General features: G+C 40.2%; 1 protein-coding gene across 1 annotated transcript in view; it reads right to left on the bottom strand.

The window, feature by feature from the left end:
• Nucleotides 1-11,857, bottom strand: part of DCP1B (decapping mRNA 1B) — a 58,226-nt gene extending 46,369 nt beyond the window's left edge. Inside the window, exons 1-3 of the mRNA XM_003273689.3 lie at nt 11,632-11,857; nt 5,019-5,059; nt 345-472 (exon numbers count right to left, since the gene is read on the bottom strand). Coding sequence (XP_003273737.1) covers nt 345-472; nt 5,019-5,059; nt 11,632-11,781 — 319 coding nt within the window. The 5' untranslated portion in view covers nt 11,782-11,857. The remainder of the gene's footprint in view (nt 1-344; nt 473-5,018; nt 5,060-11,631) is intronic.
• Between the last annotated feature and the right edge of the window lie 1,846 nt (nt 11,858-13,703).

The raw sequence follows: 13,703 nt of genomic DNA, 5'->3' as shown, positions 1-13,703 counted from the left end.
GCCACCTATGTGTGTCTCTCTGCAGTCTCCTCATCAAGAACTTGCCTCACCCAGCCCTGCTTGGGCTTAAGATCAGCAATGGGTTCACACTACAAATCCATAAAGCTTCAAAAGACAGGTTTAAGGTTTATATCATCATATTTATATTCACTTAAACTCTTCCGAGGAAGAATCTATTCCATCAGTAGGGCATGCATTTCCTAAACATTAGCATTTGTTAAAATGCTGATCACCCCCCATAGCCACTGACACCAAATGCAAACACAATGGCAAACACTGTACAATTTTAAACACTTGGCCAAACTTCAGAAGTAAAACTACCCAATGTAGTAAGAAAGACTCACATCTGGCATTTCTGTAGAGAAGGAAAGGGTCCTGGAGTTGGAAATCCAAGTCTTTAGTAATAGGTTCTGTCCTATTTTCCATGCTCAGCCTATTCATAATGGTGAATCCGTGCTTTGGAGAAGCAGACCTAAAAATCACAAGAGGTCAGGGGGAAATCAATAGACAAATTGCTTAGTATGCTATATTTTCAGTAGAAGTACATTCTGATGTGTCTCTCAACCTCTGTTTGTAAATGCAGCTTTGTATAAGCAGCCTGTACACGTACTTCTTCACCACTGGCACCATTATGGACTAATTCCCATGTAATGCAGCAGCACTGGCATGATGATTCATTTGGTAAAATTGAGTCATACTTCATTTGTGGTGTCTGTGTGTGTGTGTGTGTGTGTGTGTGTGTATGTGTGTATACAGTTGTTGTTTATTTCTTCACCTACGTTGTAAATTCCTTTAAGGCAGAGTAACTACTTTTTAAAACATTACTGACTTTTAAAGAATATTTTTTAAAAGTTAAATTAATTAAAGATATTTTTTAAACAATCTTGGTAGTTAATATTAGAGTGTACATCATAATTTATGAAGAAAATTTTCACAGAAAATTTTAAGTGTTAGTCTGAAATTGAAGCCTGCAAAATCTCTTAGTGATATGAAGCAACTCTGAACAATGAACCTGTGAGGACACAGCCTCAACTAGAAGTTTACATAACAGTGCAAAGGGCAGATATTTTGTTTTCTTCAATGCAAAGCAAACAGCTTCACAGATAAACCACTATAAAAGTTTTTCTCTATAAAAATGTGACATTTAGTGATGTTTTATTTTCATTTCACTCAATAAACCTTGAATGCCTACTCTACCAGGCAGAAGGAATCCAAATTATACTGAGTATAAACTCTAACAACTACATGTGCATTCGTCTACCCTTGGGTGACAGCCATATAGTAATTCAACTGTGCAACTTCCGGTGACAAATGAAACACCACATACTTACACACTGAAGCTGAAGCAAGCAGAACTCATTTATTTACTTTAAATGAGGGTGCTAGGGCTGTTATTAACAAACCCACAGAAATGTTATGAGCAACAGGAAGACAAGTTGTTTATGTCTTAGTTTTATTTTACCTCTATTTGATACTGATCAAGGAACACAGCTACATAACCACTGCCAGGATTTTCTTCTGAAACCTCCCATTTTAAAATTGATGGGAGGCAATCCTTGCCTAGCTTATTTTACAAAGGAGTAAACTGGTGGTAAGCATAAAATGAATACCAGAAATAATCATGATAATCACTTCAACTTAAATTCAGGGGAAGAATGAAAATGTACTCCCAAAGAGCTCTGTTAGGGGGTCTTCTGGAAGTGTCAAGGTCAGAAATCACCAGTGGGTGTCTCTATGAACTCTCTATTACAGAAAGGAAGGCATGGGAGGAAATAAATGATTTTTTAAATGGGATTAAGTGTTTTCATACAAGAATGAGAATTTGATTCTTCACGTATTTCATTATCACAACAGGATCTCACCTCTTTAATAGTACGGCTACTATATCATCTCATAATTTAGAAAATAGCCCAGGGGATAAATGTGCCAACTGCTCTAAAGCAACTTCTGTAAGAGAAGTCAAAATATATCACTGCCAGCTCCATTGCCTGTAACAAGCCTCCCACACCCCAACTACCATGAGTATTACATGCTTTTTGTAATTCTCTACTGAAGAAAGGCCTCAACATACTAGGATCTGGGAGGTTTTTGTTTTGCAGGGGATAAGGGAGGCATCCCATTCTTGAGGAGTTAGATTTGGAGAAAAGACTAAAAAACAGCAAAGGATTTTTTTCTCAATTTAATGTTTTGTTTAATTGAGAATTCCATTGGAGACTTATAGTAAGAAATCCTTGAAAATAAAAATCTATATTTGGTTTGGATGTACAAAAGAAAATATTTGTATGATTTGTTCCTCTTCCATAGTTTAAAAAAAACCCTACTAAAAATTCCCAAAATCCATCATTAATACATACTAACACATCTTTTCTGTCACTTCTCCAAAGAATAATAATGCGTGTTGTGAGAAATGAGTGAGAATGCACCCTGTGTGCATGGTACATAGTACAGTTCAACCCTATGGCTTTTGTTGTAAACTTCAGAATCCTCAAGAGTGCTCATACTCTACCGAATAAACCTGCCTGAGGGCACGCTCTGGTGCTCTGGATGTTTGGGAGCATAATGTAGACTAACATGCCAATGGTTCTTGGGTACTCCACTGCTTTTCTGAGACTGTGAAGAACCTGAACTCCTTGTCACTGAGTGTGCTGGCCTTGCCTCCCATTCCTTCCTTCCACCTCCCATTGTTGCCTCCACTGGAACAGGCCTTCCTCCCCTGCAGCAGAGCTCCCTCCTGCCCAGCACACACAGACCTCCATCATGCCCACACTTTGCCCCGAATGGGCCTCTCTGTACTGTTCCAGTCCTGCTTTTATCTTTCCAGCTGACTCATCTGTATCCTTGCTGGCCCTCAAACCTAACCATAAACCCTCATCAGTTCCTCTTTATACCCACTCCTTCAGGGAACAGCTTTTATTTCATGGTTTCAACTACCAAATTACTTCAGACAACTCCATCTCCAGCCCTGCCCTTACTCTGAGGGGCTGGACACCTCCACCCCAATGTCCTGCTACCAGTTCCAAATCATTACTTCAAAGTAAAATGAGGGCTGATCCTCAAACCACATTCTTGACCTCTGGTCTTTCTATTTCCACCAATGCTTCTGTCATTGTCAATCTTCCATGTTCAAAATATTGTCATTTTTTAAATTTCACCCTTGCAATACCCTTTCCATTTCAATTTCTATTATTCTAATCCCAACTCTCATCATTTCATATCTACTCCACTGCAATGATCTTCTCACTGTCCTGACTCCAATTTCTTCCAGAACTAGTGCATCCCCATGAAGTTAATACACTGACTTTCCCCACACATTTTCTCTATTACTCTCCTGTTCATAAGCCTTCAATAACTTCCTACTGCTAAGAAAACAAATCTCAAAATCCAGAGTCTGCCATTCCAAGCCAGCAAATCTCTTTACACTTGCTAACTACTACAAACCAATATAAGCCCTCTGCACCACATCTCCCTCACTGTCCCTTTAACACACCAGGTTCTCCGCCCCTGCTTTTGCCATTCTTCCTATTGAGACTGCCTTCCCTCTCCTCTATGCAAGCTAAGTTCTACCATATTCCTGAGGCCCAATTCAAGACACATCACTCTATAAAGCAGGGGTATCCAATCTTTTGGCTTCCTTGGGACACCTGGGAAGGGGAAGAATTGTCTTAGGCCACACATAAAACACACTAACAATAGCTGATGAGCTAAAAAAAAAAAAAAAAATCTTCTAATGTTTTAAAAAAGTTTACGAATTTCTGTCAGGCTACATTCAAAGCCGTCCTGGGCCATGTGTCCCACAGGCCGCGGGTTGGACGAACTTGCTATAAAGCCTTCCATGATCACAGTAGCCCATTCATTGCTCAGAATCTATCCACTGGCACTTAGGATACTCTATCCTGTATTGTGGCTTACCATAAACATGAATATATGTAGAAAGAAAATACACTTGTGTGTGTGTGTATTTCCTGTCTCCCCAGTGAAACAGATACCCCTAGAAAGGTTTATATTAGGCCTTTTAATTTCATCTTTGTACACCATCATTGAAGGTGATGACCTTTGGCTATGACATATTATGTGAATGTTTATGTGAATGAAAAGTTTATTTATTGAGCCAATATACATAATGTATATCTCTATATGCACTTATAATTTGATATAAATAATATCTGATAACAAGAAATGACTAAAAACATGAGTTTATTAAATCTATCCTGAAACATATTCTATTGACTAGACAATGGAGGACTGAAAGACATCTTCAAGTTTGGATCATGCTTTTCTAAAGAGTCAGGGGTGGGAGAAACGTGATCAATGGCCAGGTGCAGTGGCTCACGCCTGTAATCCCAGCACTTTAGGAGGCCGAGGCGGGTGGATCACGAGGTCAGGAGTTTGAGACCAGCCTGACCAACATGGTGAAACCTCCGTCTCTACTAAAAATACAAAAAAAAATTAGCTGGGTGTGGTGGCGCGTGCCTGTAATCCCAGCTACTCAGGAGGCTGCGGCAGGAGAATCACTTGAACCCAGGAGGCAGAGGTTGCAGCAAGCCAAGAGCTGTGATCATGCCACTGCACTCCAGCCTTGGTGACAGAGCAAGACTCCATCTCAAAAAAAAAAAAAAGAAACTCATCAATGAAACCCTTTTCCAAATATTAACTGAACAATCCAGTATTTCTGATAGTGTTCTTCTAGCTCCTTGCCAATGCATTATATTCAAGAACTTTGTGCCATTCATTTGAATCAAAGAATATTTAATCTATTTTAAACAGTGCTCAGTCAATGATTTAAGTTCATCTATATTGAAGTTTAAATTATATTCTGAAACTAGTATTCATCACAATATACCAGGTGACATTATTCGGTATTCCCTTCTTCATGTCAACTAATAATTTCAAAACTGAGATTTAATTCTTCTACTTCTTTTTGAAATAAAACTGCATGCACTTGAAGAAGAGTGATACAATTGGGCTAAAATATTATTTTGAAGATTATTAGTTTCTTTAGAAAAGTGAAACACTCTTACCTTGTATAAACAAATAAGGTTCCTTCCACATCAGTTTTCTCCTAAACAATAAAAACAAAACACACAAGACATGTATGTTCTCTTCATGCACAAAGGTATAAAACAAATTCTCACAGAATAGGAATTATATATAACTTCAAGTAGGTGAAACTGCAATGGGCCAAATATACCCAACATGAGGAGTTATTCTCAGGAAAAGGAGAAAGCAAGTTCTATGCCATCATTGTGCCTGTGCAGATTAGGCAGCAGGAAGTAGTCTTTCTTTTGTCATTCATAAAACAAACCATCATTATCTCTCTTTACCAAATACAGGGATAGCAGCATACCTCTAGCTGAAACAATGAGAAAATAAGTGTGCTATGTGGATTTAATTAGAAAGACGAGTGCTGCCTTTTTCTCCTTCCACCACACTGGGTATAGAGAAAGCTGCAGACATCACTGGTGTCTGCATTTCACTATCCTTCATTTTGTTTTCCGCGTTCATTTTCTCTTGCCATATCCAGTGACTTAGGAGAGCAGATTATCTGTCAATAACTTTACTTTGACTGGTAGACAGAGAGGGCAATGTTGCCACAGAGTTCTCGGATGAATCAATCACCTACTTAGTGTAGTATATTTACAGTCAAGGTCTGACCCAAGATCACTGAAGTAAAGTTACACAAGTATTACCAAGTTAGGACTCAAGAAATTTGCCTGAGAAAATCTGGGAGAGGTGGTAAAGTTAAAACGATGGTTCAATTAGGTCATTTGACATTTCTTTTCCATTTCTCCAAAGGCAGGAAGCCAGGCCATTATAATATTCATCCATATAAAGCATACTGAAAAACATACATATACGTATCCAGGTGTTTGACTAACCACTAACCAGACCTATTGTAATTCAGCATTTAAAATGTACTTTTGCAATTTACATGGTTTAATTTCAGCATTCTATTTAAACCCCTGATATTTTATTATTAATATTCATGACCATAATCATTCAAAATTTAAGTACTCTGTAATTCTGGTGAAAAATACACCCCTTTAAAAAAAGTGTAATGTCAAAACAGCAATTTTTAAAAGGCACACAAGGCATGATCCTTCCACATGCTCAAGCAATTTCAGCAAATTTCTCATTCACTTTAGTTCAGTGGGTCTCAAAGTTTTATCCCCAGATCAGCGGCATCAGCATCACCTGGGAACTTACCAGAAACGCAAGCTCTTGGGCTCCTGCCCAAACCTACTGAATCAAAAACTCTGGGGATGGTGCTCAGCAATCTGGGGTTTATTAAGCTGTCCAGGTGATTCTGATGTATGCTAGTTTGAGAGCCACTCACTGCCTTAGTTAAACAACATACTCTCTGCCCATGAAATTATATTACAAGTCCTGAAAACAAAATCTATTATGGCACAGATCATATCACGCTATTATCAAGAGTAAATGGCTATAAAAAATCATTACTTAGTAACAAAATTTTTAATCTCAAGATGTTTATTATTATGGAATATGAAATTATAAATAAAGAATTTAGACCAGGCACAGTGGCACATGTCTGTAATCCCAGCACTCTGGGAGGCTGAGGCAGGAGGATCGCTTGTGGCCAGGCATTCAGTTTGAGACCAGCCTGGACAACATAGTGAGACTTTGTCTCTACAAAACAAAAATGTTTTTAATTAGCCAGGTGTGGTGGCACATGCCTGTAGTCTCAGGTACTCAGGAGGCTGAGGGAGGATTGCTTCAGCCCAGGAGTTTGAGGCCACAGTGAGCTATGATTGTACCTCTGCATTCCAGCCTGGGCAACAGAGGGAGACCCTGTCTCTTATAAACAAATAAATAAATGACAATTAAAACAACTTCAGCCAGTTTTTTCCCTAACATATAAGCATAGGTAAGAAAGTCAGGGAGTTCATCCTTAAACTAGATTCACTATGAAGTTTGTATAAATCACTAAAACATACAGTGAAACATATCCTGATTTCTGAAATGTGGCTCATTTGCCCCCTGTACTTTGAAAAATATCCAAGTCAAAATGAAAAAATATAGATACAGAAACATTACTTATCTTTCTTTGAAAACAAACATGGCTAATTCCTATCTGCTGGCAAATGTATATCCTGAGTGTACTGGAAGCACTAAGAATTACTTAAACCCAAACCACCAAAGTATGAATCAGGAAAATGGCCCCTACAGTACAGTAAATGCTACCTGAACAGTATACAAATTTTTGGCTGTCCCTAGAGTTTAACTGATTCAGTCAGCAAGTATTCACAAGTCCACAAAGCATTTAAAAATAAATTTGCGGCCGGGCGCAGTGGCTCACGCCTGTAATCCCAGCACTTTGGGAGGCCGAGGCAGGCGGATCACGAGGTCAGGAGATTGAGACCACGGTGAAACCCCGTCTCTACTAAAAATACAAAAAAATTAGCTGGGCGCGGTGGGGGGCGCCTGTAGTCCCAGCTACTGGGAGAGGCTGAGGCAGGAGAATGGCGGGAACCCGGGAGGCGGAGCTTGCAGTGAGCCGAGATTGCACCACTGCACTCCAGCCTGGGTGACACAGCCAGACTCCGTCTCAAAAAAAAAAAAATAAATAAATAAATAAATAAGTAAATAAATAAATTTGCAAAAACTAAGTGTTTGGTATTACCCATTACATTGTTAGGAAACTGAGCCAAGATACAGGTGATAGAACTAGGACTTTGCAGAACCTCTATGTAGTCAGGATCACTCCCCACAAGGTCAAAACACTCTCCTGGTCTTCCAGTATTTGACCTTGGACTGTTTGATCTTAGAGATCTGAATCAGGGTATCTATCTATATCAGCACACATAAAACTAAATAGGTTCTGACTTGTTTCCTTTCTTCCTTGATGTAACAGAAATTCTCTTTTCTTAATTTAAAAAAAAAAAAACCTTTAATGCCACATTTTAGTTTTTAAAACTCCAAGGTCAGAAAGGTAAAAGGCATGCTTCTCCTAAAATTAATCTCTAACTTATAACAAGCAATTCTTAAAACTAAGATTTTTATTTAGCATTACACACAAAGAATATGAGTTTGTTCATAGGAAGGAGTTGTGTTTCAGTAATCACAACCTGGGACCTGTAGTGGGGTTCTTGCCAGATCATGCTGGGCTAATTAGTTTATTATTATACGTCTCAGTTTCTCCATTGAAAAGAGATAACCAGGCCGGGCACGGTGGCTTACGCCTGTAATCCCAGCACTTTGGGAGGCCGAGGTGGGCGGATCACCTGAGGTCAGGAGTTCAAGACCAGCCTGGCCAACATGGTGAAACCCCGTCTCTACTAAAAATACAAAAATTAGCCGGGAGTGGTGGCAGGCGCCTGTAATCCTGGATACTCGGGAGGCTGAGGCAGGAGAATAGCTTGAACCCGGGAGGCAGAGGTTGCAATGAGCCATGGTCGCGCCATTGCACTCCAGCTTGGGGAAAAAGAGCGAGACTTCGCCTCAAAAAAAAAAAAAAAAAAAAGAGATAACCAGCTTACACTACTCAGATCTTTTGATGAAAAAACGTCAGGCGCTCTGTGATACCTGGATAAAAGAGACTTTGAAAATATACATTTCTGTTCTATTACAGCTGCCCAAATTCATGCATTTTCCTGGCCCCTCCACAGTTATCCAAGGGCAACCAGATTTTTTTTTTCTTTCTGAGCAAAGTCCAGGGTTAGGGATGTGGAGAACAGCTAAAACAAGATTAGATGTTCCTTAGATCCTTTAAGGACTTTTATGTGAAAGTATTAGTTACCAGCCCTGGGGTATTTTAGCTTAAATTTTAAAAGCACAATTTGAGGATTTAATATTATACTCTGTTATAAAATCTAACAAGTGCTAAAGAAATAAGCAATTCAGAATTCAAAATACTAAAAAACCCAAAATGGAATAGTGCTGTTTTGCAAATTTTGGGGACTCTGCACACTGTCTGACACAAAATAGCTCAACACAATCTCTATTTTAACTTGATTATTCTCAGTTAATCAAAAAGTAGGTCTCAACTTATCCTCCCAAATCTCTCTTAATCATGCATGTAGCATCTGAGTCACCTATGAGGCTTTCAACAATATGAAATGCCTGGGTCTCATTATCCAGAGGTTTAGTTTGGCATTTTTCACTTTTAAAAAACTCTGACTTATTTGGATACACCAAAAACTTAGAAAACCACTAGCTAGGAACACAATGTTAGTCACTTTAGGGCAGTTTTCAGGCTCAGCATTCCCTGGCCTCTACTCTGTAGATGTCATAACACTCTTCCCTTCAGTGTGACAACCAAAAACGTCTCCAGACACTGCCAAATGTCACCTGGGGGCAAAATCAACTCCAGCTGAGAGCCACTGGTCTAAGGACTGACAGCTGGAAAATACCAGGGTTATGGTCTTCAACTGACACATAGGTATTAATATTTTCGAGGAGGGGCAGTCTTTCCTGGCAATAGGGAGTAGGTCTAACTCTAAAATTCCTATTTCAGTCATGACATAATCTTTCTTAATCCTTCCTTAAAGCAGTTCATTTTCTAGACACCTTTCCTTCCTAAGTTCTCCTCCTTTGAAAGGCTGAAGTCATTCTTCATCCATTTTCAGGGCAATAAGAATTCTCCTCCTTAACATCCCCCCTGCCTTCTCGTAAATACTTTCTCCTCTATTCTCAAGAATGTTCTCATATTCTTATTAGGTTTACATTCAAAGGGCTCGCATCCAGACTGACAGGACATGGAGACAGTGGTCATAATTTGTTTGCCTCCAGCAACTGCTCTGCAGCTTAACTACGTCTCTTTGTTTTTCTGGCTACCACAGCCTTGAAGATTAGAACTTTGAAAGAATGACTTTTTCCTGAGTGAATTATGCCCTGTCTGAAGGCAACGTGTCCAGCAAGCAGGAAAACATAACTCCTGTAATTGATGCATTGTGACACATCTGCTTTTTGGTATCTAATAAACATCTGTAACTATCTTAAAAGGTATCTATCACATAGATAACGGTCAAAAGCCTATAGGAAACAACTATTATTCAAAAATGCTCTACTCTCTTTATATTGACAGTTTCTCGGGATTCCCCAGACTCGAATTCCAGTGTCAAGTCAACGTACAGAACTATACATCCCTGGTCCTCATCTCTCTACTATGGAATTACTTTTACAGGATTACAACATTACACCTTTGGCATTTTCTACAGAGCAGCAAAATAGCCATATGTAGAATATCTTCATATATATTTTTAATTACCATGGAGGAAACTGTCTGTGTTGCTCAATGTTCTTTATGTAAAAATGTAGATGACAAATTCCCCTGGAAACTAGGGGGAAATAACCTCTTTCTTCTGATCAAGAGGTATACTTTCTATTACAGAAGAACGAATATTAAAGAGCTCTTCCTGTTCTCCTTTTGTGTTTGGCTACTAGGAGAGCAGACCTAAATTCTTTGCCCCATTCCAGCAAATTTCCTCCGTTAAGAACTTTGGACAAAACTGTTTGTCTACCCCATTCTTGCTTGTCTTTTTATTTTTATGTTAATGATTTTCAGGTGAGTTTTTACTACATGCTGCTGAACTATACTGGAGATAAGTAGGCTTATGAATGTGGGTGTTAAAAAAAATACAGAGTTGTTCAACATGGATGTTTTCCTAGATTAAGTTTTGATGTTATACAACCGACTTGAAGCATACAGAAAGTTTACCTGAAATCCATTCATCAAGGCTAAGTTCTCCATACTGTTTTGTAACTTATTTTAAAATGATGGATATGATATACGTGATACATAATGGGCAATATATAATGGATATTATTTGGACAAAACTCATTATGAGTAAAGAAACAAAATTACATCTCTCTACATTCGAGTGGGTGGGTTACAAAATTACAAGCAGCAATTCCTGCAACAGGATTCCAGTGTTCTAGGCTTCTACCCCATTCTAACTGTGAGGATAATGACATTTCATTCCATTACCATTTACTGGGACTCTGCTTTGAGAAAAGCACTAAAATAATTTGGCTCCCAAATGACCTCCAATATCAAACTTGGTGTGCTGTCGTGTAATAATCTTCCCAAGAGCATCAGCCTCCTTCTAAGTGTTAGACCCTGCCCCATTTTGTCTTTTATTTAACGAGGTTGTCTCTTTTCCTGGTGTTTCCCCTTAAGTTTACAACTTGCAGATTTCTCCCCTTCTATCAAGTTTTGATTTCTCTTTGCCCCATCTAAGACTGACATTCCAAAATCAGAACTCTGCACTTTTATTCGTCTGCTGTCCCTGCCTCCCCCATAGCCACAGATTCACTGTAACAGAACTCTGCTTTACTTTCTCGAGCACATCGGCCTTCCGGCCATAAGGCATCAGGTCCTTCCTTTCCTTCGGCTCTTATGGTGCGGTACCCGATCGGTCTGGTCTCCCAGCGTTGGGTACGTTAGAGATTTAAGTCTTTTCCCCAACTCCAGGTAGCTCCACAGATCCGCCTCCCTTCCCCCAAACCCCTGAGACTCCATCTCCACAACTTCGGCCTCAGTCCCCAGATCCACCCACTTCCAGGGCGTCAACGTCTCCTCCCCCTCACCGGGTCCTCAAGTCCTGAGTCTGACGCCCCCCGCCTCCACCCCAACCCTGGTCTGCACTGCTCCGCCGCGTCCGCACGCACCCACTCGTTGGCCCGATGGCCGAAGGTGTACAGAGCCACCTGGCTGGCCACGTCCACGATGCGGTTGATATAGGGGTCGTGGCGCTGCAGGGCCGCTAGGCTGATGTCGCGCCCCTTCCCCACCAGGCCGCCTGCCGCCACGGCTGCCATCTTCCCTCCCTCCCAGACATAGGCACGGGGCTCTTGGAAGCCACTCTCAATAGATCGCAGAACGAGCGAGCTGCCTCGCAACCGAGAACCCACAGCGACCACAAGGCCCGGTAGGCCTTCCGGCTCCAGTCACCCCCCCACCTTCCTGCCCGCCGACAGACGCAAGGCCTCACTAATCGATGGCCGCGCCCCGCCCGCTGAGGATCGTTGCCACTGGCAACGACAAGCCCAGGCCTGCCCTCTGCATCCCGTTTCTTTCTCCAAGAGCTGTTTTTCTTCGCGCTCGAGCTTGTGAGCTGTGTGCGCGGTAGGACTTCCTTCTTGGATGTGTTCGACGCCTTGGCATATCTTTTCTTTGTCACTTCAGTTATCAAATCTATCACAATAAATAAGCCTCAGCATCAAGAACTCTGACGAGAAAGAGAACTGAATTGATTTCTGAATGCGCTAACACCCAGTGGTTCTCAAAGTGTGGTGTGGTCCTGGAACCCCTTGGGAGTTTCTGAGACCCTTTCAGGGGATCTGCAAGGTCAAAAACAAAAACCTTTTATGACAATGCTGAGACTTACTTATTTGACTTGTTCACTGTGGTGACGTTTTGCAGACAATGGTGGTTAAAAGCTCTGTTGGCTTAACCCAATCAAGTCAGGGGCACCAAACTGTATTGCTAGTCAAAGTACGTGTCACTAACTTGCATTATCAGTTAAAAAAAAAAAAAAAAAAAAGAAGCTAGAGAGCCAGTGTCACCTGATGGTGTTTTTGATAAGCAGTAAAAATTATTAATTTCATTGAAGCTTAATCCTTGGGTACAATTCTTTTTAATATTCTGCATGAAAAAATAGGAAATAGGCATAAAGCACGTCTGCTGCAAAATGAAGTGTGTCATATTTGTCTCTAGGAAAATACTTCTGTGCTTGAGTTGTAGGCCGAATTCATGTTTTTATTTTTATTTCCATAAAACATTTTTACTTGAAAGAAAGATGGGCAAACTATGATTATTCAAACAGGTACTTGACAGACATTTTTCTGAAAATAAATAAAGTGTGCCTGTCACTTTCAGGAAAACAAGGGACAATTACTGCTGCCAATGATAATTTTTAAGCCTTCAAGCCAGAATTAAAAGTTTAGAAAATGTGTATCTACTGCCATGAGCTTGACATCTCAGTACTTAATGTTTTTTTTTCTGATGAAATCAGTGATGATATTAATGAGTGCAATTTTAACAAATCTTGTATAATGGAAAGTGTCAATATCTCAAAGATCTGCTTAACTCAGTGGTCCAATATTTTCCAAAAGACCGATGTCTCATGCTACATAATCATGCACAGGCAAAAGATCCATTCAAGGACAAGGTGGACTAATGGATTTTTATTGTAACGGTATAAAAAGTTAATAGGATTTCAGATAGTACATTGCAGCTAAGCTTTCAGAAACTCCAGCTTGTCAAGTTTTGGTATATTATCCAAGAAGAATATCCACAATTATCTTAAAAACTCTATTAAAATATCCATCTCTTTTCCAACTACATTATCTACATATGAGGCCAGAGTTTCTTCAGATACTCCAAACAAAACACACATAGCCCGGGCTCTTTAACGTTATTTTAAATTTCCAATATGGTAAATATAGGCAGATATAACTCACATAAACAAAAGTTCTCCGAGGGAGTCCTTAATAATTTTTAACAGTGGGCCAGGTGCGGTGGCTCATGCCTGTAATCCCAGCACTTTGGGAGGCGGAGGTGGGTGGATCACAAGGTCAGGAGTTCAAGACTAGCCCGGCCAACATGGTGAAACCCCTTCTCTACTAAAAATACAAAAATTAGCCAGGAGTGGTGGCAGGCGCCTGTAATCCCAGATACTCAGGAGGCTGAGGCAGGAGAATCACTTGAACCCAGGAGGCAGAGGTTGCAGTGAGCCGAG

This window comes from Nomascus leucogenys, chromosome 23, assembly GCF_006542625.1.
Source record: "Nomascus leucogenys isolate Asia chromosome 23, Asia_NLE_v1, whole genome shotgun sequence".
NCBI classification, from domain to species: Eukaryota; Metazoa; Chordata; class Mammalia; order Primates; family Hylobatidae; genus Nomascus; species Nomascus leucogenys.
The sequence above is the reverse complement of the archived record's forward strand: the minus strand, read 5'-3'. Positions and strand labels throughout refer to the sequence as shown.